The following is a 25,344-nucleotide window of genomic DNA, read 5'->3' on the forward strand; positions in this document are numbered from 1 at the left end:
TTCACCTTCCATTTTCATCTTCCCTTCTTCATCTTCATTTCTTCACCTTCCATTTTCATCTTCCCTTCATTATCTTCCCTTCATCATCTTCCCTTCTTCATCTTCTTTTCATTATCTTCCCTTCATCATCTTCCCTTCTTCATCTTCTTTTGGTATTTGCAATACAGTCCCCGAAGTTCCAAGTATTTGCAATACGGTCCCTGAAATTTTAAGTATTTGCAATACAGTCCTTGAAGTTTCAAATCTTCTCGGTGCATTTTTCCATCCCGTGCCTAGTCTAGACGCATGCTAAATTAAGTGTTCTGCTTGCCCGATTATATGCCAATGCAATGTACGCTAAAAATAAATACGTGAGATGATTTTTTATAATTTTTATGCAAAAAATAGATTAATCAAAATTTAGGCGTCAACAATACCTTCACAAATATACATATACATACCAACATTCATATATATACGCATAGAGCAACATACCAAATAGTCGAATTATAAGTATTACAAATACCTCTATTGTATATATATTTACCTAACAATCAATCTGCTTACTCTAAAGAAACCGCATAATAGATTATAAACCTTGTCAATATCCGAACTGTTTTGTCACTTTAAAAAATATATATAATTTTAAAATAGATATAGAATATCCAAATATATAAAAGTATCTAAAGAACACTAGGATGTATATCAAACCCATAAACTCCAATTAAAAGATCTCTACCATGTTGAAAACACAAGTTGTCAGAATATATAAGAGTATGTATGTATCAATGTAAGTTTTCATAATAGTCAGCAGATTTTACACAGTATCAAAACATAAGCATGAGTTTAAAATATTTCAAAAAAATGCCCCATATCATATATTTTCATGCTTTAGTCTTAGGTCAAAGTCTAACATATGTGTGAGAGGAGTATTAGAACATTTAAAATACTGAACAAAGCTTTCATCTATAAACTTAACCTTTTATAATATGATTGTTGGCAGTGGTTCTATAGAATTCTACGGAGGTGTAAAAGAAGTTCCAAAAAATACATGTACATATAGATAAACAAATCACTTTATTAAAAAAAATTTGAACATATTAATCTTGAGATTAAATACCATAAATGGAACCATTATGTGTGAGTATCTTCGGGGATAAAGGAGCAAGGACAAAGCGCCGCAGTGAAGTGAGTCGCTAGCGGAAGACTCAAATCAAGGAAAAACGCCAAAACAGGGAGTTGTCAAGTTCGTCTCGGCAAGGGCAGTTTAAGGCAAAACCAGCATCGCCATGGCGGTCATTGAGCCTTGAGACGAGCGGCGGGAACTTCAAGATTGGATATAACAAGGGTTTGAACGAGAAGAGCAAGCTCTTGAGTGCCGAAAATAGAGGATCCAAAAACAGCCAAACTCTTTGGAGCCGACATCGGCGATCGCTTGAGGTCGAGTAGGAGTCGGGCAATGGTGGTGACGTTGTTCTGGAAGCTCAGCTGGTGTTACAGTGAGAAAGCTTGGACGAATGGTGAGGTGAGGGAGATAAAAAGCCGGAGAGAGGACCCTTCGGTCCCGTTGTCATGTGTAGAGGGATCCCCGCATGACGGAGGTGGAGCTCGGGAGAGGAAGAGAACCGAGCCGGTCTCCATGGGTGATTCCAAATCTGTAGGTGTGTGCAATCGGGAGAGGGTGCTTCAAAGAGAAGATCTGGTCATGGTGGAATTTGGAGGGGATGGGTGACATTGGTTTGGAAACTCCAGAGAGAGAGTGTGCGTGTGTTCCAATGAATTACGGGCTGGGCCGGATCTAATGGGCTAAAGTGATGGGCCGAAAAGTCAAAAGTGATGCAATGAGTGTGGATTTATACGCACTAACTGTTTTACTTATTATATTTTTAAATTTCTGTTTCTTTATTTATTTTTTTTTAAACAAAAGCAATGTTTGACTTGCCCGCAAAAATTAAGGTATCAACACATGCCCCATATTCAGCACATGGTTGTACAGGAACGGATAGTTTTAATGTAAGTCCTAAAGAATGATTTTGATATCATATGAATTGGTTGGACTTTCCAAATTATTTAACATTCGTTTCTTCGTTGGTTGAAACCGGAAAAGTCTAAACAATGTTTTTTAAGGAAATAAATTTGAATATGATGCATGATTTCAAGTATCATGGATTCGGTTTAAGAGAATATAATTGTAGAAAGTGCCAGCTTAGTCGAATCAACATTTCCGTCTCTTGAGTTGACTCACTAGTTTTTTGAAGGGATAATGACATAAATAGTCCATAAACTTTGACTCGATGTGCAATGTAGTCCCTGAACTTTTAATTTGACCAATATGGTCTCTAAACTTTAACCAATGGCAATGTGGTCCTTGAACTTTTAATTTGACCAATATGACCCTTGAACTTTAATCCAATGTGCAATGTGGTCCCTGAACGTTTAATTTGAACAATGTGATCCCTCAATTTTGGTCGTTTTAAATTTTAAGGTTCAAGTTTGGAAAACACAACCATAAAAAATTCTACCAAACTTATTTGTTGACAATTTTGGAGATGCAAGCAAGAAATTGTAGAATTTCAATTGCATAACTGTATTTTGAATGAAAGCCGTCTCTTTCAGGAGCATTCTACATTGAATCAAATTGAAGTTCTACGCTTTTGCTTTTGCTTTTGCTTTTGGGTTTTGACAAAAGTGAGGTGCTCATTGCCGATAGCTTTGTAACTCCAAAGGGTTGCAATGAAGTTGCCCGAATAGCTTTCCTAAGCCCAAGAACCAACTTAAACTCAACTTGATCACGGTGTCAAGAGATGGAATGAACTTTAAGGAAAGAAAGATGAATAGAGTCATCTTAAAGTAATGATTCCATTATTCGGGACTGAACCTAATGATCCGTGGCACGAGAGCCCAAAATTGCTTGCTCACCCGCATGATAGGGCTAGTCTATATTGGTAAGGATAAATCTCATGGAGGTGCTTGTATAAAAGGAAGGAGTCCATTCCTTCCTGGGGAGACTAATAAAACTCTTTGATAACCAAATATCTCACCCATTTTTGCGTTCTCCAGTTACTTCATTGTTGAAAGACTCTAACCAGGAGATCAAGGCAATGGCAACGCAAACAAGTGCAGAACAAGGAAATTCGAATCATGCGGAAGAACCTGCAGGTACATGTTCATGCTCCCACCGAGAAAAAATTAAATATAAGCGATGCGATCTTAAAATCTGCTGGAATTCGCTTTATAATCGAACAAACATAATGCTGACCTTGGCTGGGAAAAAGGGAAAAAAAAAAAAACAGTACGCGAGGGACTCTGTGAACATTCTTTCTCTTACAGATATATTGAAAATGTTTGTGGAGGCGTTGGATCAGCTCCTTCTCAATCCGGAGCTGCTCCAGGTGCATTATCCTCAAAAGAGTTATCTCATTGTGAAATTAATATCTGGGTTGGATCTTCATGAAATTGTTCTTTCTGGGACACTTTTCAATGTGTGCAAGAAAAAGATCTAACAAACTGGCCTGAAAAGTTTGCATCTCCTTGCAGAAATATCAGAAGAGGAAGTAGAAAGACGCTATTACCGACCGTTGTTGCAAGCTGCATTCAAGGGTGATTGGGAATCTGCTAAAAGATTTTTCGAAGGAGATTCAGCTTCAAAGACAGCCAAAATAACAAGCAGATCGGAAACAGCGCTTCACATAGCCGCTTTGAGTGCGCAAGACCAATTTGTTGAGAACCTAGTTGAGCTCTTGTCTCCATATCCGGAAATGCTCGAAATGGTTGACTGTGATGGCAGCACAGCCCTCCACAATGCGGTCCTGTGTGGGAGGATAAGGATGGTCAAGGCATTAGTTAGAAGTTATCCTAAGTTGACGCAACTTCCAGATAATAAAGGACGTGTTCCTTTGGGAATATCTGCAGTGGAAGCTTCTATGCATAAGGAGATCGCCCGGTTCCTGGCAAAAAGTACGACAGACGAAGGGGCAAGTCATCGTCCCTTCAGCAGTCCCTCAGCGTTTAAAACCATGATAGGCCTCACCTTCGCTGGTCATCATGATAACGTTGACACTTAAATTTTGATTTTTCTTAAATTATTTATTTTCACAAAAATGAGAATTAGCCTTGATTCTCACAAAAAAAAAAATAGTTTTCATGCATAGCATATATAACTTAAGCATGCATTGCATTTGTGTTATTTCGCGCCGATGACGGGATTTGGATCCGGATTGACATGCGGAAGACCGGAGCCCATATTCCATAATTCGGCTATCATAAGGGAGCAAGTATCGAAAATCACAAGGCTTTAGGGTCTAATTTTCAGTCCACTAAATTTTGATTTCGAAAAAGGCCTTTTAATTAAAGTTTGTAATCAAAATAAGGCCAAAACTTAAGCCCGCATTATCAGCTTTTGACCTAGGGTTTCTCTATATAAACATGGCTAGGTCACATGACAGAAAAAAAGGTCAATTCAATTGAAAAATACGGCAGATTGAGAATAGAGAAAGAGAGGAGGGGTCTTTCACGTGGAAGAAGGGAAGCTGCTCGAGAGAGAACTCTCTCTCTCTTTCCCTTGCAATATTCATTGTCCAAGAAACTTCACATGCCCCTCTTCAATCATCAGGGAGTCCAGACGTCGAGCCATTCAATTAGCATACTTACATGTGCTCTTTGTCAACATTCAGTAGTGAGGACAAACCACCGAACATCTTCAATAAACGAATGATTTGGATGGCCTATACAGTTCCTAGTTTCCCAACAATAGCGGTGGTCTGACGAGCTCTCGGACAAAACGGCACGCTTTTATAATCCTGTAAATTTGTCACTTGCGTATCGTAGTCCCTGGCTTGTCGACCGAGCTCCTCAACGACGAAGTCGCGATCCCGTTGTGCTAATCCTACGCCACCGATCTCGAGCCCCCATCATCATCCCTCGCTGAACTGGGTCTTCCACGACAAACAGATGAACCTGTGGGCACCATTGCGTTGAAGCAGAACATATTGAGTCCCTACCATCAGTCAAGCTTTCATGGTTACTGGTTTTAAATCATAATTCTTTCTGTACCATCGTAGTTCCTGTTTTAGGGATGTTTCTTTGTCTTGCAGGATAATTGAGTCCAAAGGAAAGCCAAGTTGTGACTTCCATCCGCAGGGCCGTGAACAAGGAATTGTTGCAGTGAAGTCTCGGATCCATGATTACCCCAATGATGAGATGTTTCTTGATTCGCCGTACACCAAATAGAAGCGGTCCCAGTCATCCTTGATGTGTTCATCCAGGCAAAAATCGTAGAGAAGAAGAATATGGTGGAGGGCTGTTAAAAGGATGAACAGTCGGTGAAGAATTTCGAGAGTGATGTACTAGAGCGGTGGTATTGGTAATTATATTTTAGTAGTCCATATGATTATAATAAAAATCTAGCCTTTTCCTTGTCTCTAGTTTCTCGTTGAGTCCATAGGTCCTTCGGACTCAATACCAAGTCCATGTGTTTGCCTCACTACTGCTTCTTTTGCCTTGTTACTTTTCAAGATTTTGTTTTTTCGCTAACCATGATGCCTGGAAGAGTAATTCGCAGGATAAAGCGTTGCGTTCAATACCGTCGAGCACTTCGCGCCGAGACCCCCCTTCTCTCCAGCTTACCTTGCGCCAATATTCAACATTATTTTTTCAGATTAATCAGCGCAGTCTCGATGTTATTTGAAGATCTAACCTAGCTACAATTTGTGTTAGATTATTCAGGTATGTTCTCGTGGTAAATCGAACTCGGAAGGCACAATTTTGGACGAAAATTCCAGCTTGTGCGCATGCAGAATTTTTAGCTTGGAAAAGAGTTCAAAATCGCTACTGTGAATCAAGCCTTAACAAAGCTCCTAGGCGTGCGAGAACCCTAGCCGATTGGGCCCCTTTTCGATTTTGGTGCGCAATCTTTGGACAAAGTTCGAATTAGGAAATCGCAATCGCAAGATAAGGTAAAATTCTATCCCTTGAATATTAAGATTACCTTGTTTTCCTAATTTGATTTGTTTGAATTATTCGAGCATATCTACAAGAAAGATCGTTGCTTAATCATGCATGTTTGAGATTTCTGAATAAATCTTGAGATGTCATGCTTATCTTTTTCGGATTCGTGGCATATCTTGTGGTAGTTTGATTTTGGGGAATCTTGATCTTGATCATATCTGATAACATATTTGCATTTTCTCAAAATTTAAGTATATCTTTGATCAAACTTAAGGTTTTCAGAAATATCGAGCATATCTTTTTGAATTGGGATAATTATCAAGATATTCATTGAAAATCTTAAGATAACTTTCCTAATTTTAAAAGATGTTGATATCCTTGGTGGATAGGAGCTTATCTCCTTGAAAATTCTAGAATCCTCTAAGGATTTTCGGAAATTTAATAAATATTTGCACATCTTTAAACAAAACTGCCCATAATGTATGTTCTCCCGGTGCCTAGTCCCATCGGAAAATTAAATCACACGCCACGCCCATGATCTTATGGGATGGGATGGTGATTTAAATATAGAAATTCGTATTCTGCCCATTGGCGAGAAGGGACATTGTATTTCTATATATTTATCCGCATCTCGGTTCGAATCCTCGAAGATATAGCGGATAAAATCTCGCTCTAGCCCGGATCTTCGGGATGAGAAGATTTATAGGAAAATTCGGAATATTTGGAATTAAAGGTATATTATGGGTATTTTTGTTTAATTTCGTTCAAATTCATCTGTTTCAATTCAAAAATTCAAAAAAATAAAAAAAATGAAAAATTCGAAAATAAAAAAAAAAGGAAATCAAAATCACAAATCATCAATCAGGAAAAGGCATTTTCATGAAATTTGGTACCGAATGGGTGTTAATTAAAAATTAACATAATCAAGTCCCCGAACCCTAAATCTCTGGTTAGCGGAAGATAAGGTATTCTCCCGTACTTTATTTAGGTATCTAATCTACCTACCAAAAAGATTAGTGGTGGCTCCTAAATTAAAAAATCAAACCTAAATTGCGAATTGGTAGGGCTTGGGAGAGTCCGTATTAGGTTAGTTAATTCCTCTAATTAACCTAATAATCCATTAACCTAAATTAATTTTTAGGTCGCGACAGGTAAGATCACCATTACTCTTTATCTCAATTCCATCTTTTTTTTTCCTGCATTCTACACTTAGCCTATTTTCCTGATCAACTTTGCGGGTGAATTCCAACAGATATCACCCTTTATCTGGTTGAGCGGTACCCTCACTTACTTACCATGAGAAGCAGAGATCATGATCAACCCTACTCTATACTGGACGGGTTGGCGAGGATGGGGTCTCACTTTCCCAGCCGAACTAGGCTCAATATTTTGGAAGCATTGATATACAAATGTCCGTACATTCTACGCTATGCATCCCTTCATTACTGATTCCCTTCAACATTATCATATCTGGTTTATCACTTGCTCTTTTGTTTCTGAACTGAAGGTACTCCGGTGGACTTGAACTACAAACCAACAGATGAAAATGCGGATCCAGGTGGGTGTGCATTTTTGCTGTTGGGCATTATCTTAGGACCTTTCATGATTTTGAACTTTAAGCCGATTTTCTTAGATTGATTGCCTCCGTACTGACAAAAGAAACCGAAAATGATCGTTTCTTTGTAGGACATATTCTGGTTCATTGACTTGGTTTTACTTGAATAATGGCTTGACATCGAACTACTTTATGGATCGGCTATCCCCTGGGAACCACATATGATTTAACCAAGTGCATAAGTATTGTATAACTTAACTGATTGGACAACATAACCAAGTGCATAAGCGTCGAATAATGAGGTCTTACAATGATTTCATATTCAATGACTGGGTTTTCTTTGCCACTTGATTGTAGCGCTTCAATGCCTTACAAGATCACTTTGGATTGCCGTCAAAATTGTAGGTACGCTTCCATTTTACCAATATACCATCTCTATCTTTGTCCCTCTCTCTCCAACTAAAAGTCTATGGCTTGTTCTTTTTTACTTCTTTTACAAGTAGAAGAAGTAAAAAATGAACAAGCCAAGTACGACCGGTGGATCCTGGATTACCATAAAAAAAAAAAAAGGCTCCTACTTAATTTTTTGCCATAATTTGGGAAAGAATTTGTGTTAGCCCCATTGCCGGTGTGTAAAATCCATTACATATTCATCATAGGATGAGTAACATGAGTGTTTGAAGTTTGTTGTGTTATTAATTTTTTCCATGCATGAACCGTCTGACAGTGAATTGTAACTTATTCTTTAAAGCATAGATCGATTTAATAAAAATCCTTCAAAAAATAACTCAAACTCAAACAAAGTTCTATATGATTTTCTGTGTTACAATTTTATGTTTTGAAAGATTTCAGATATTCACCAAATTCTAATTGCAAGATTGGCGAAATTGTGAAAAAGAAAAAAGTGAAAAAAGAGCACTTGAAACTTCAAATCGAGGCGAGATTTCATATTAACCTTGGAATTCCTTGCTTATGGCTAAATGATCCAAGCAGAAGATATGGAATAAGAGTCATGTAAACCTAGGACTTCTCCTTCAATCAGGATTGGTGAAATCATGTTCACTTTATCATCTCTATCCTTTTTTTTTTTTTGGTCGGACATCTCTATATAGTATGTAAATCTTTCTGGAAAAATAAGAACAATGAATACGTTGAGAGGGTGCAAGAATTGGGCATGGGACCTGGGGCAAGCCCCCAGCATCATTGACTATAAAATAAGGTTGCAATAGATGATGGCATGGGTTTCTCATTTAATCACATTTCACCTACTAAATTGACAATTTTACGTGGCAACTTTAGAAAGGCATAGAATAGGAATATGAGCACGAAGGAATAATTTGTCTGGGACGGGGTTTTTTATTTTTTGTCTGGTTCTATCATATCCTATTCTATTATACAAGCAGTCATACTATATGTGTTATATGCCGTATGTAAGTTGCAAAACTCTGCTCCCTCTCTCACACGCCCTCATCCCAAATTCTCCTAAAAAGATGGAGAATTGAACTCCCCACGTCCCCCTTCCCAAGTGAGAATTGTGACCACTGGAGGGACTGGAATAGAAGAATATGTTAGTGGGCACGAATTTCAAAGGTCCCAACAAAATTGTGCATCCCAAAAATCCACCCCATGTTATATATTCTTACCAATAAGTTGTTAATTAGATAATTAACGAGTTCTTTCCTCTTCTTATAATCCTATATTTCAGGTTTGTTGGAAGCACTCTAAAAAATAAGATCCGGAATACATTAGGCAGAGATGGGAGAATGTCCTCTTAAGATTACCCCAAAAAGTGGACCACTCGAAGTGCGCGAAAATTAGCCCAAACACCACTTCATCACTAGAAATATCATATAACTCCCGTAACTAATTCACAACTTTTGCCAATAATTGCACTTGTCACCTTTGCCCAACTTTTTGTATGCACCGTAAATACCCTTTAGCCTTCTCCCTAATTCTTTTATTTTTGTCAAAGAACAAAAAGGAAACAAAACTATAGTGTCGTTGCGTATTCTTATCAAATTAGGTGTCACCCGTAAACTCAAACGTGACATCCCATTATGTGACCTCATGTGGAAGTTTTGATTTTGTTAGAGACAGATAGAATGGAGAAAGAAAAAGGAAATTGCTGCATAAATAACATTACATGGATTTTACGACTAATATGATATTTTTTATTACTAACTATTATGCATATTTGAATAATATGATCTAAAATAATCTTGTGTATGCAAAGACTACTGTGATTTACTCTAACTAGATAAATGTCATTAGCATGATTATTTTCAAAGTTGTTCTATCCGACTAAGTCTTATAATTATATCCTCTTAATGATGATTAACATTATAAAACCTCGTTTGAACTTCGAGGAAGATCACTTTCTTCAGTTACCCTTTTTTTTTGGTCCAATCAGTTACTCTCTGATCGCTTTTACTTTCTTCACATCCAATTATTTTTTTTTTTCATCCAGACATGATATAGACCATTTCGTGGAAACTGCGAAAAATGATTTTATACCTTTTTTTGTACTTTGCATCAGCAATTACTAAAAACTCACACTTTGCAATTGAGGACTGAATCCAAAAGGAGTAAGAAGATCAAAATAGCTTTCCTAAATGATAAAAAAGAATGAATGAATGAATGAACGACTCCCAATCACCCGCCAACCTAAACTCTAAATGTGGGAAATTATGACAATTACTAAACTATTGTTAGATGCAATTTGGTGTCTAAAGAAAATTTTGGGACCCAGCGCTGGAGAACTTTTTTCTTAATCCAATTGCCGCCTCTTCATTTTTTTTTTCTTTTTTTTTTTTTTTTTGACATTTTGTAGTCCCTATGATTGAGAGAGTTCATGAAGTGAAGCTGAGACACATGGCAGCAGTCGAGTTGGCAAAGCAATGTTGCATTGCGATCTCTACTATGAATACTACTGAGATCACCCATTTTTTCCAAGAGGGGGGGAGTGCTGTTTCAAGCTACAGTCATGGGAATTAGTGAAATCGTGAAGCTATGTATTCAATTTTTCCCGGAGCTTATTCGAATTCCGCATTATGATAAGAGGCTGACAACACATGCGGTGGACTTTCGCCGAGAAAGGACTCTCAGACTCTTTTTGAAAGTAAGAGCAACCAATGAGTTGTCATTAGTTACCACCCACCTGGGTGGCGCCGCTGGAGCGCGCACTCTTCCTCTCGCAAAAGGTCGAGTGTTTGAATCCCGGGCGTCGCAGGGTGACTTACCCGGTGGCACATGTGCGGTGGCTAGCACGTGTTGCCCCCAGGGTTTACCCCCGGCTGTCGGCCGTGCGGGGGGTTCCTTGAGTCATAAAAAAAAATGAGTTGTCATTAGTTCTTGGGCCTACACAGAAAGAATCGTCAAATATGATGCTCGCAGCAGCAAATTATGCAGCAGCACAGTACTACCCTAGTTTTGACGCTATAACTGATGTGGCCGGAGCAGCTTTTCAAATGCAAAGAGAACTCCAATGGTATAAGGTAAGTATCTTTCATTTCATATATTTGATAACCGCACTTAATGTCAATTATCATAACCCTGTCATATCTTCTTGGCAAGCTTCTTAAAATATGATGGCTAGAACTTTAATTGGATAGTCTTGAGAATATTTATAGATCATTTTTTTTTATAGCTATCGGGTGATATCTGGCCAGCTTTTGCGCACCACGAGGTCCACCTTCGTGGGTGTGATTTTAAAGGTGGACTGCCCCACATCAATCTGGTGCATTGAGGACTTTACTCTTGAAATGCATCTATTATGACTTGAATCCAAGATCATAATGAGAAGAAGAAAATATTTTGCCATCTAAGCCAACACTTCGTTGGGGCATAAAACTTTTAAATTCCATATGCTAAACATATATTACTAAAGTAAGTTGAGAAACAACACTAAATCCTTGGCAAAATTACCAAAAAAGCCAATTCAATCTTAAACATTTATTTTCCAATTGAGTTCTAAAGCTTTTGCAATGTCAAGTTACTCCATCTAGCCAACTTTAGCCAGCCAACGTTGACATGGATAATTTTTAATAATATTTTATTATTTTTTCATTATTTTTCTTCGTCTTCTTTCTCTAGCTGGTTGTCGGACACTAGTGAGGGCGGCCTCACGGGTCGGCGACCAGCTAGAGGAAGAAGAAGAACAACAAAAACAAAAATACAAAAATGAAAAATAATAAAATATTATTAAAAATTATCCACGTCAACGTTGGCCGACTAAAGTTGGCTAGATGGACTAACTTGACATTGCAAAAGCTTTAGAACTCAATTGGCCAAAAAAAAAAAGTGAATTGGTACAATTGCACTCAAAACTTATTGAAACTCATCAAATAAATTGCATATCAACTTTCTAATGTAACCGTGATCCACCACGTAATCTAGTCCAAGTGACTCTTTCTTAAATTCGACCGACACTTTGCATAGGTGTCAACCACCATGCAATTGGGGGATTATAATGCAAAGCAATTCATGTATAACCCTCGCAAATTAATTTGGAGCCCCAAAAAGACATTTAAATCAGTTTTGCTTATATTTTCACGATAGCTTTGCTTGTTCTATTGTATCATATTTTGCATTTAAGATTATATCCGATATAATTGTATGTATGTCCCTGGATAATGTCAATAGGCACGTGGCCCTGCTGGTAAAAGGAATTAAAGGTGTAAAAGCTAATATCATAGGTGCAGGATTCGACTCACACGCTCTGCAAAAAAGCAGAATGAAAGTTAGATATATGATAGAAAAAAAAATGATGGATAATGTTTTTAAAGCAGTATGAAATGAATCGTCTCTTTTTTCAATGAAAAGATTAACTAAGTTCATTTATGGCCACTATTTTCATTTGATTATCTGTTAACTAAAGAACACTTCTCATAGTTAATTTAGCTATTAACTAAAGTTTTACTACCATTATTTGTAAAAAAAAGTTGACATCATGAAGCTTTTACTGTATATTTACATTTATTTCATTTCACTCTCTATTCTCTGTCATAATATTAAAAAAAAAATTGAGACAATGACATCCAACGAGTCCTAAAATTTGTGTCAATCCTGCACTTGAGTCTTGTAACTTTGAATTCATGCTTAATAAGTCCTAAAGCTTGTCACTGTCCTTCACACTTGTCCTTTTGTTAGCTCGATTAATTTTTTTATAAACGGAAAATTTATTGGATTAATTTTCTTTTATTTGGCATTGGTATGGCACAAGTAGGCGTCACGTCACAAAACTAAAAATAAAAAGGACCGAGTTAAAAGAAAAAGGGTAAGAAAAATTAGAGAGAAAGTGATCATCGGAGTTTGACTCGACAACAAAGCCTTCAACACGCTTCGATAATACATCAGAGTTTGACTTGATGGTGTAATATTTGGGATAAAGATAAATGCCGGAGTTTGACTTAACGACGAGAATCTGCAAACTACAACTAAGGAAAGTAAAGTGCAATGAGATAAGTTAAGATAAAATAAATTTGTTGATTTGCTCGGGAGCTCCTTCTGTGGTTGTCCGCTTGTATTTATATTGGTTGAGCAGGTAAGTGCCCTTTAGCATGTAACATGTTATTTTATTTACCTCTGAACAATCAATAATGTTTTTCGACCAAAAAAAAAACAATCAATTATGTAATATGAAGACGTAACCTTCACTTAGCAATGCACTTCATTACCATCCTTTAGACCCTTGAAAATGAATATTCTTCATGTAGTTTTTTAGGCATACGATAAACTAACTTTTACATTACTGTCTTTATAGAAACAAAACGAATATGTGCGCTCCGAATTAATGAGAAAATGGTAAGGGATAAATAAAAAGATTGATAGGACAGCTCCCAAATCACATCAATCAATCAATGAAATTATAAGAACAGATTTGCAGATTTTAGAAGAATGCAAAACACATATAATCCTACCAGAGAAATGACACAGGAGAAATACAAATTGGGGAAATTATCCAATCAGTCTTAAATCTAATGTATAGATGTCATTCTAAATGTCTCAAGTTTATCAGTTTAATCCTAAATCTTTGTACAAAATTTCAATATAATTCTTATAACCCATTTTCATCTGAATTCGCTCATGTGGCAATGTGCCATATAGGACGGACGGCGACGACTAGATCACAATGTCTCAGCGAAAATTAACCGAAAGTACTACAATGAAATTTCGTGCAAATATTAAGACTAAATTAGCAAAATTGAAAGTTTATGATTGAATTGGCATCCGTACAAGAAATTTATGACAAATTGAAAGATTTTCCCAATATGAATGTGAAGCAAGTACCATAGTTGAACAAAGCATCCCAAGTGGAGAAACATTGTGCGTTTTTTCTTTCAACATGTCTCAAGCCAATAGATGAAGTCTTTCGAAATGCCGAATTTGACATCGAAATCGTAAGAATCACCATTCCTTTAAAGATGTCACAACGGAGCCTCTTCGCTAGTTGTGTTGGGACAGACATCATGAAAGAGGTAATCTCCTCTTTGTTGTCTTCTTCTTTTGGGTCATAACGAAGATCGTGACGTCATAGCAATTGAAATTTCTTTGATTATTTTTGGACTTGTTGTACTTATCTACTTAAATCTCCTAGTTCGACATCACGATGGTCGCCGTTGAGTCCACAATGAAGACAACCAGCCACAGTCTAGGTTCTGATACCGACTTGTACTAGAGGGGTTAGATATTAGAAGGTAACACAAGTGCGAAATGCTTACAACCTAAAGAATTCCCTCATGATGCGGTACACAATATAGGATACATGCTCATCACCTAAGGAATTCACCTGAGAATATAGGGGATATAAAGTGTAGATGCTCACTACCTAAGGAATCCACCCCAAGATACGAGTTATGTAATTCACCACTCAATGGCATCTATCCAAGAGATATAGGGTTAACCAAACTCTAATCCAAGTGTTTAGTTCTAAAAATTCAGAAAACATTCGCTCACCGTTAGTGGAGCCAAATCTCAAAACATTTACCTCTTATTTCCAAGAAAAGACCCTAGACAAATCATAAATACTTGACTCTTGACTCAAATGACTCTAGAAACAAATTATAATGCATAGGGTTCAGTAGAGCACGATGAAGTACTAAAAGACTTATTCTCGGATTTCTTGACCAGCTCTTAAAATATTTTTGGGAAATTTATCAAAAAAGAGCTCAACCTTTTATATGATGGCCAGTTTAGTCCTAAACATTTTCATTGTGCTAATTTAATCCTAAATGTCTTGACGATTTGCCAATTTAATCTTAAACTATTTGATGAGTTGGCAATTTAGTCCTTCTGGCCAAATAAAAATCCGCAAATGTGGATGCCAGCCGTTTTACGTGGCACAACCACGAACAGGTGACGATGATGTAGACAATTGTTATGAATTTTATTATTATTATTATTTAAAATTTTATTTTATTTTCTTTCTTTTTTTACCTGCCGGTGACTTGCAGGCCATACACAAGGCGCAATGGCCCTCGTCTAGACCAAACGAGGGTAGGTTGGTGACCTCACCGGCCTAGAGTTGGAAAGAAAAGAAAAGAAAAGAAAAGAAAAGAGATAAAAAAATTCAGAAAAATTTAAAAAGAATAAAAAATTATAAAAATTATCTATGTCAGCTCGAGTCGTACCATGTAAGGCCACATAAGACGATTGAAACCGACTAGACCGTCGCATCCGTGATTTTTGTCGAAAATTGCCCGGAAGGACTAAATTGGCAATTCGTTAAATGGTTTAGGACTAAATTGGCACTTCGTTAAATGGTTTAGGACTAAATTGGCACAATTGAAAGGTTTAGAACTTAATTGACTTTCGTACAATAGTCTAAGGTTTTTTGGATAAGTTTTTTCAAAAAAAGGTTTAGGATTTTTTAACAATTTTTGCAATACTTTTTTCCATAAATTCCTCTAGAAGACCCCATATTCCATGAAACTTGATTAACTAGAAAGTGGAAACATATTGCTTTGCGTGTGTATATTATTTGACTAAAAAGAAGCACAAAATCTTCGTCCAAAACTTTGAATAAAGTGACCTTTGAAATTCTGCCAGCAGAGATGGACTTAACCTCTAGGCAACTTCGCATCAAGTGTTGGATAAGTCCTAATCTCCTTGAGTTGTTCCCTGGTCGGTTTTTTTATAAAAAAAAATCTGAAAAATTGCAATACTTCATCCACTTATCGGAACTCCTATATGTGGTTTTTATGCATAGGCTGTGGAAAGCTGCGTTATCCCTGACTTGAGAACCGCCTACTACGGTGGAAAAACAAGTTGGAATATATTCGTGGAGAGCCACAAAGAGTTGCTTGAGAAAGGAGAGACGTGGGTGAAGGACACATCAAATAAATGTATGCTGGTCTCAACTCTAATCACCACAGTATTATTTGCTGCTGCTTTTACTGTGCCTAGAGGCAATGACGACGAAACTGGAGTCCCATTGTTGTTAGGACAGGACTCTGTCCTAGTTTTCGCAATTTCGGATGCGTTAGGTTTGTTCTTCTCCGTGACGGCCATATTGCTCTTCCTAGCCATCTTAACTTCACGGTATGAGTCGCAAGATTTTCTTGACTTGTTGCCTAAGAGGATCATAATGGGCCTTTGTTTTCTATTCCTTTCCTTGGCTTTCATGCTGGTGGCCTTTGCTGCAACTCTTAAAATTGCTTTGGACAAGAGGCTGGAGTGGGTTCTCATTCCTATTACTTTGCTGGCCTCTCTCCCTGTGGCTTTATTCATAGTACTACAGCTTCCCCTGCTATACCAAATGATTAAATCCACTTATGGGCCAAGCATCTTTCGTGCCGAGGACATTTGGAAGTGAGGCATAATTGTTGGAAGAGATCATGTGATTGATGAGTTTGATTTGACGGTATAGGTCTTCCTTATAGTTGATTGCGGTGGGGCCAATATGATAATGTATTTCCTCAGAGCATATGGACAATTTCTATGCAAAATTATGTTTCCCTACTGGTTCACCAAACATCTATTCAATTTTAGTTAGAAAATCATTGACGTAGATGATTTTTATAATTTTATAATTTTTTTCTTTTTATTTTTCTTTTTCTTTATTTTCTTTTCATTTTATTTTCGTTTGCTTTTTCCTTTTCTTGTTTTTCCCTTTTCCCTTAACCGGCCAGATGAATGGATGAATTACTATAGTTTTGAAGTCATTTGTAGAAGATATCTGAATCTTGGGTTAATTTTAAACGGTCACTACTCTGTCAGACGATTAAATGTGAATATATTGTTCGTTCTAACTTCGGTCATCATGCTGCTGACTTGGATTGGATGCGGTTCCTGTCTAATTTGATAAGGCACACTTGATCTTCGATCTCGAAGACAAGTGGCGGATATTTTAGTGTGCGCATGGCACGATTTCACTGTTTAATCAATGTCAGAGATTATTGCACTGGCTTATTGAATTACTAACTACTCTTCTAACATGCATGTGTGAGAGAATTTAAAATGTATAAAGATTTATGGTGATGGTTCCATCTGGTTGGAGTTTGCAGATAGCCTAACCTGAAAAATTGACATGGCAGCTTTGTGAGTTATACGCACTTAAGACCCTCCTGTCATTTGCTTCCGTGCGTAGAAATCCATTTTAGGGCTGTGTAAGTCGATCTGTCAGTCCTCGTGTCAGGGAGACTCTAGGGAGTGTTGAACTATTCCGTGTAAGCCGCAAAAATGACGTCTGAAGATCTTTCAAAACCAAAATTTATTGAATATTTCATCAATTTTAAAATATCTTTAAAAGGATTTTGATAGAAATTATGACCGTTATGATTGGCCATCATTATTTTCAACGATCAATTTTTTAACGATGTTATAACGATTTTCTGACGGCCATATAACAGTCGTATAATGATTTTGTAACGTTTGATTTTGTCTTCTTAAAACTTCAAATGGTCATTTTCTTTAATAGTTACCAATTAGTTTATGACGCTTTTTTAACCGCTCTATCTTTTGTTTTGCATATATATATATTATACTCAAAACCACAATGGTCAGTTCTTGGATTGAGAAAGAGAATTTTCATTTCCTCCACGTATTTTTCAATTTATAGTTGGGTTATACACATAACGTTATTCATGTTCTTTATAATATTCAGTGCGGAGAATGTCTATTGTATCTTGGGAGGATAACCGCTAGAAGTTCTACACGCTGAGTTTCGTACTTTAATGGGACGAATTATCCTTAAAGACAGTGCTTGCACGTCTTAGACAATTGTTCTTACTTTTCTCGTCTTTTTCAATAGATTTCTAATGATTCATATTTTTCATGTTATCTAATATCTTTCCAACAATCTTAAGGATAATTGCCTTACGGATCCTCAACCTAGAAATGTCGCTGCTACCATTGCCTTTGGAATTGAACAAGGAATCGAAGATAGTGAAGGATAAGTCTTGCGTATACGTGAGTGGTTTGTCGTGGGATATTATTGAGCATTAACACAGAAGTGCTTCTGCTCATTTTGGTAAGATTATTGAGTATTAGGTAAAATCGTTCTTTGGAACTTTGATACCTATGTTTGTTTTTCCAAGATATGCTTCGATTTTAGTTATGGCGTCTTTGATTCCGTCTAGAGTTTTAGTTTTTGATGAATATCTCTGAATCTGTGGCATGTATGCTTGTCGAACACGCTTATTCTCATGTTGCTTCCTTTTCCCTTTTTGGGAATGAGTTATTCAAGAATGTCCACGTCAATAGAAGTCATATTACGTGTTATGGTGAATGTTTGTATATGAGATGGGCTCTAGCCATGGGCTATTATGCTCTCCGGCACTCCCATTGTTTGGGATGCCTCGTTCATCGAGATTAATATGTAGTCTGACGATATGGAGGCATGGTTAAAAGCTATATGTTTCCCCCTATCTAGGATGCCTCGCTATAATATAACTATGGCATTTTATATAGTGGATTTCTCACTATATTAGAATGATACGATGATGTGATTGAAGTTCAGATTTAGATGGGACAAAGTCCACTAATGGATATGTGTTCACATTTTTTCCTATAACTTGGGTATTAAACAAAATTTGGGGGGAAATGAAAGTCCTGCTAAACCAAAAGTCGACTTGATTAAAGCAGATGATTTGATGGAGTAATTGTTGCGGTCATTTTCCATGTCAATATTGTGGCCAATGCAAAAGATTGAGTGGTAGACTCAAGTGCTACCAAGTATATATGTAAAAGCATAATGTTTTATCCTCCTACACTCCAATAGAGGAAGGAGATGAAAATATTTATCTTGATGATTTGAGAGTCAATTTTTGAAACCGACACGTTACATGTCATAGGCATTGTGATTGCCAAGAGGTATTAGCTATTGCAAAGAATGAAAATTACAATGATTAAAAGAGACACGTCTGATTGAGACGATGTGGTAAAGTAATTACTTAAAGATGAAATTATGTCCATTTGTTATATGAAGTTGGAAGTGGATTTGGCCAATCCTCCGACTATGCATCGAGGGAAATGGGACTCAATCGGTTGAAGAAAATCAACGGTTATGGTAATCCTACATATGTGATTGTCGATCCCATGAATTAGGTTTACATGAATAATAACAAGTCGTTTGTTGATCTAGCTATGCAATATTAAAATTTATGTTTATCCTAAGGTGAGAATAATGCAAGATTGCAAGGAAAAAGAGGTTAAGCCAAGCTCTTAATGAAATCCATAGTTGTTATTGGTAGTGTATTCAGCTGCAGATTATAGTTGATGGAATCACCTGTATAAGTGTGAAGTGAGGCCGCTTCTATGATAATTTTTGACGAAAATCTCCATAGTAATTATGAATAAACCAAGCACAAGCATGGCTTGTTAGCGCAAAACTGCGTTAAATAACAAACCTTGCAGGAGTGTAATATGATTGGTGAAAATCATACTTCACAAAAAAGAATTGTTGGTTCATAGAAGTTTCTAACTTCACCAATAATTTCGTGAATTATATTTCATTCTTTCTCGGGCTGGTTCATAGCCTAATCAACACTAGTTTCGATACATTATGCTCTAAAATTGAAGCAATGATATAAAGAAAGTGTAAACTACAATTTTCAATAAGTATCTAGTTTAGGGTGTGCTTGTTTCATGAAAAGTTCAAAATTTGAAAATACTTTTCGAAAAATGATTAGTCATATCTCTTGAAAAAATTAGTCAACGAAAAATATTTTGATTATCAATAATAATTCATGCATAACTATTTTCGTGGGCGATGAAAGTATTTTATATCCATTCATTTTTATAAGCAATACAAACGATTATTTTTGGTATCATTTAAAATTTTGAATTTTTCGTGAAACAAACACGCTATTAATGTTTCAAAAAAAAAAAATTCTTGAGAGGATGCCAAAGCCACATGCACAATATTTTGAATGGCTCGCATTTACATAAAACTAGAGGTGTTAAATAGGTGGGTTAGGTCGGGTTTGGGTCGGATCGTATATGGTCCGACCCATACCGACCCATTTAACTCATTTTGACTCATTTTCACGTAGTACAAATTTTATAATCCATATCCGACATAATCCAAACCTGACCCGTATATTTTAAATACTTATATATTTAATTAAATCATAAAATATTTGTTTGAAACTGTTTTGTAGACCGCCCACCGCCGCCGTCGTGGCCTACCCATCGCTACCCCCGTGGTTCGTCCCCCGCCGCCCCTATGGTTCGCCCGCTTGGCGCCACCTTGGCCGCCCCACCACTAGCCTGCCCACTGTTGCCGCTCGTCTACCGCCTCCACCGCCCGCTCCTTGCCCTCCCTCAATGTGTTGCGAGAAAAAAAAAAAAAACCGATTCCCAAAACGATTACATAGGCAAATCTCAATAGCGTCGAGGTCCTTAATATGGGGTCCCGATCTCATTTGACCTATTTTTTAAATTTGTTGAACCTATATTTGGCCCAAATAAATAAAAGTGAGTTAAAATATGGGTCGAAAACCCATATTGACACCTCTACATAAAACCTATCAACCGCATAACACCCTTAACCCTGAAAGATAAAAGGACTATCCTGTTCGAATGAGGTGTACCGAAAATGAACTGACTCTCTCTTTCTCACCGAAAAGCAACCCTCGAAGTTCATGGAAATTACTGAGATGCCATTGTGAGGGAGTCGAAAGGGTTTTTGCTGTCACTCTATTATCCCTTCCTGGCAGATGCCCCGTCTACATCTCTTCCAACATTTTATCCTATGATAGAAATTAATTTTAAGAACAGGAGTGTTGACGGGGGCTCCCCAGCAAAAGTAATAATTTTTGACAGGACGTGCACGCGACCCAACTTTCCTCTTGAGGATGTAAGCAATGACGTCATATGAACTTTTGAGAAGGAGCCAGAGTATCACGTCCTTGTTGGGAACTTTGGCAGCATTCTTACTTTTTTTTGGTCCATTCTTACTTTTTTTGGTCCGATGGTCCATTCTTACTTCAATGACATGTTTAAGTCGCCCACTGCGAGGTCAAAAAGGTGTTATACTAAAAGACCCCCTTCCGTGACACGTGTACAGTCGGAGAAGATAAGGTACTCAATAAATTCCAGTCATTATTTCACATTTTCAGACATGTTCGTGTCCCCACGATGCGCATGAAAAACATTCCATCTCTTATTTTTTTTGCTTTTATTATGTGTGTGAGGTAGTTTCATTCATTAACTTTCACTCTAAATTTTTTATCCTCATCATTTTCCTAGCTTTTTCAAAGGTAACATAAATTTCATACTCAGTTAATTATCTTTTGTTAGAGATTTCTATTTTTGATATTGAGCATTTGAGAGTACCCACATCAAGCTAAATGTGCATGAAATATTTTATTGCTCGAGGATGACAATGTTCTACTTTTATGAGATAAAATTAAAGATGCCAATATATCTTTTTTTAATGAGAAGGGCGCACCAACGCAATTCGGATTCAAATTATGCCGAGAAGATGTTTCGAATTGGCAATGAGAAGTGAAGAAAAAAGAGGTGAGGAGAAAAGAATTACGGATCTAACGACAGTGAATGAAACTATTACGGACATGTATGTATGTTATATGCATCGTCATCACAATTTTTTTTACATAAATAATTTTAGACGAAAATTTTTAAATTAATTATGTGTCATTATCTAAAACTTGTTTGTGTGAAGACAATTTATACCGTAATGGTACATAATAAAGCCCTTCGTTTTTTTTGTTCGTGCATAATAAAAGCCCTTTGAAGAGGATATATATTACATACACGGTTAGTGTAAGTCTTTTTCATGAACAAAAACCTATTTACGCAACATATCTACAAGTTAAAAATTAAAATTGAATATGTGTCATTCTATGAAAACCTGTCAAGAAAACCTGTTAAGAAATTCTGACAATGTTAGCGCACTGATTAAAAATCCATTGAAATATGCTGTTTGCTAAGAAGGGGATGGTGGAAGAAAAGCATGACGTGGAGCAATTGTAAAACACTTATCGACCAGACATTTGCCGCATGGGAAAGATCCGATGACGATCTGCAATTATTGTCGAGCAAAGACATGCGGTCAGGTAGCCCGGTTGAAATTTGTTGAAAATATGTCTCGAGTTTAAGCCTATGAACGAAACCGATGCGAAATAGAAATATATGAATTGTGGATTATCTTGTTTTCATATAACCAAACGTGCATCAATTGGGAAAGTGCTTATCATTGACAGATTTGAAATCTTGAATGGAAGTTACGTTTCCATATTGAAGTCCTCGTTGCAGATTTTACTGGACGGCCAAGATAAGGAGAAAAAATTAAAAAGCAAAAGCAAAAGTATCTTGGACTTTTGTTGGCAGAATCCTAATGGAAATTGGTGCATGGAGTTTCCTCTTCAAGCTGACGTCGTCCAAGAAGTTCAAATATTGATATATATTCACGTGGACTTGGATTAGCATCAAGAGTCGGTCAACATGGGAGGAAGTATATGAAGAGATAAAATATATGAAAATCTTTCCGTGCAGAAGTGTGTTTGTTTTTTTTATACGTCAGTTTGGCTTGCACATATATATAGCATACAATACCGTGGCCAAGAGTTATTGCTTGAAGCGTTGTCTCGTCGTCAAGTGCTTGAGAGGGTTTACATTCGTTGATTTTGTTCGCAAAATTACATCAAGAATTCAAGTGTTGAAGAATTCAAGTGTTGAAGCCGATTAAATCTTGAGGTTAGATTTGTGTTAATTCCTTTGCAAGATTGAGAGATTATTTCGTTAGGAATTGGGAGGCTAAATACTGTGTGCGTTCTTGGATGTAATTGGAGCTTGTGAAACACTAAGAGTGTTTGAGTTACTCGAGTTTGGTATGTAATCTCTGTGTATCACTTGATCTATAGTGAAATTCGTTGCTGCTCTCCTCGTGGACGTAGGTCTCTACGACTGAACCATGTACATATGGTGTTCGATTTATTTTCTTGTTCTGTCTATTTATTGTTCGATCGCTTGTTCCGCGCAACAAAATTGATAAGCAAGGGGACCAGATTATTTGGCCGCGGTAATCGGGAGTTCTTTTCTAGACTTCTTGCTAAATTTCTCGAAGGGAAGAAATTATCTTCACATCGTCACGGCCTGAAGTAAAAGCTCACCCACGTTATTTTTTACGTATGAAAATTGCGATATTCAATGGTAGTAGGAGTCCCCTTCGAATGAGATCGTGTCTATCTTTCAACTTTCGCAAGTAATTAAGTTAACGGCCGGCTTAAGACTCCCTCAAAAACATGAATTATATGCCTCTAGAGTTTCAGCTACTACCTTGTGGCTACCGGTGAATGATAGCGGCTTCAAAATATGTTCCTCCTTACCCATGACCATGAGGCATGAGTATTTATAAGATTGTATATACTGTTGGAGTATAGTTCATGCTCTTTATCGATAGAAAAGCATATAGTCGCGCTCGTCAGTGAGCGGACGAGGATCTGAAGGCTGCCTTGGCCGAGGTTGTAGGGGGCAGCGCTCTCAAGATGCCAGAGTGCGTTTATAAATGCCTTACTAATCTACTTTCAGATTCTAGGTTTTAGCCTGAAACCTTACCTAAAATCACAACAAGCGGAGTTGACAGAAGTCAATGCACTAGTCAACACGTACTGAGAAGAAGACCGTATCAATCACGGGCTATGTCATGATAGCACGATGAAAGAGGCCCTGCAACTTAAAAGGCGATTGGCATCACGGCTTCCACTGTCTAGGAAAGTAGAAAGTCTCTTTTGCAGTCTCCGATTACTTTCTTGTTAGAAAGACTGAAACCAGGAGAGCAACCCAATGGCGACGCAACCAAGCCAACAACATGGGAACTCGAATCATGCGGAACCACCAGCAGATGTTCAAGTTCCTACCGAGAAAACATACGGTATGAGCGATTTGGTCATAAAACATGCTGGAATTTGTATATTCTCATGCTTCTTTTTCTTTCCTTTATCATCGAACAAACGTAGCTTTGGCCTTAGCTAGGACTTTGTGTTCACTTTTCTTCTGCATACTTTTCTTCTACATATGTCGAAGATGTTCACGCAACCGTTGGATCAACTCGTTCTCAATCCAGAGATGCCCCAGGTGCGTTATCCCTCAAAAGATTTGTTTCATCATGAAATTGTTCTTCTCTGGGACGCTACTCATTGTCTGCAAGGAAAAAGTATTGACCGAATAGCCTGAAAAGCTCGCATTCATTGCAGAAATATCGGAAATCGTAGTCGGCGGAGTATATTACCGACCATTGTTGCAAGCTACATTCAGGGGCGATTGGGAATCTGCTAAAAGATTTTTCGAAAGAGATCCTGCTTCAAAGACGGCCAGAATAACAAGCAGATCAGAAACGGTGCTTCACGTAGCCGCTTTGAGTGCGCGAGACCAATTTTTCGAGAACTTGGTTGAGCTCCTGTCTTCATATCCAGGAGCGCTTGAAATGGTTGATTGTGATGGCCGCACAGCCCTCCACAATGCTGTCCAGTGTGGAAGGATAAAGATGGTCAAGGCATTAGTTAGACGTGATCCAGGATTGACGCAACTTCCAGATTGTAGACAACGTTTTCCTTTCGAGATATCTACTCACGAAGCTTCTACGCATAAGGAGATTGCCTGGTTCCTGGCGAAAATTACAATAGAACATGGGCCAAGGCCCTTCTGCCGTGACTATGCGATTAATTTGATTTTAGATCTCACCTATGCTGGTCATCATGGTAACATCACTATCGCTCTTTATCTTCATCACCATCTGTCTTTTTTTTTTTTTCTTCCTTCATTCTGGGTTTAGCTTTCCTGATCAACTTTGCTGGTGAATTCGTATAGATATCACCCTTTATCTAGTTGGGAAATGCCCTCATCTACTTACCCAGAAAAGAAGGAACTTATCTGTGTTGGGCGTGTTGGCGAGGATGCAGTCTCACTTTCTCAGCGTAACCAGGCTCGGTGTTTTGGAAGCATTGATTTTCAAATGTCCGTACTTTCTGCACTCGCATTCCTTCATTACTGATACCCTTTAAGAAGTTCGTACCTGGCTCATCGCATGCTCTTTTGTATCTGAACTGAAGGTATTCCTGTGGACTTGAACTATGAACCAACATATGAAAATTCAAGGAATATGCAAACGTCAGTGGATTCAGGTGGTTGTGCACTTTTACAATTGGGATTTACTGGATTATGGACCTACCATGATTGTGAACTGAGAGTTAATTTTCTCGGGATAAGTACAATACAAATGCCATAACTTTCGTATTGCGCTCACTTGAGGGTCACAACTTTCGTATGACGCTTTTTTTGATCACTTAAGTGTCATAATTTCTAAAAAAACATTTACTTGAGTGCTATAACTTTCAATCGATCACCTAAGTGCCAATTTTTATTTTTAAACTTTCACCCAAGTGCCGTAAACCCGACGTGGC

At 37.4% G+C, this 25,344-nt stretch overlaps 1 protein-coding gene across 2 annotated transcripts in view; it reads left to right on the forward strand.

The window, feature by feature from the left end:
• The window catches only part of LOC115729388, a 69,206-nt gene that overhangs the window by 31,793 nt on the left and 12,069 nt on the right, over positions 1-25,344 (forward strand). Inside the window, exons 5-10 of one of the 2 annotated variants that reach the window (XM_048277791.1) lie at positions 3,040-3,138; positions 3,312-3,371; positions 3,517-3,546; positions 24,169-24,642; positions 24,752-24,898; positions 24,994-25,065. In XM_048277791.1, coding sequence (XP_048133748.1) covers positions 3,040-3,138; positions 3,312-3,371; positions 3,517-3,546; positions 24,169-24,642; positions 24,752-24,898; positions 24,994-25,065 — 882 coding nt within the window. Of the gene's footprint in view, positions 1-3,039; positions 3,139-3,311; positions 3,372-3,516; positions 3,547-23,597; positions 23,817-23,968; positions 24,020-24,138; positions 24,643-24,751; positions 24,899-24,993; positions 25,066-25,344 lie in introns of those variants that run through there. The other variant, XM_030659954.2, reaches the window with a different exon arrangement.

Source organism: Rhodamnia argentea, chromosome 4, assembly GCF_020921035.1.
Source record: "Rhodamnia argentea isolate NSW1041297 chromosome 4, ASM2092103v1, whole genome shotgun sequence".
NCBI classification, from domain to species: Eukaryota; Viridiplantae; Streptophyta; class Magnoliopsida; order Myrtales; family Myrtaceae; genus Rhodamnia; species Rhodamnia argentea.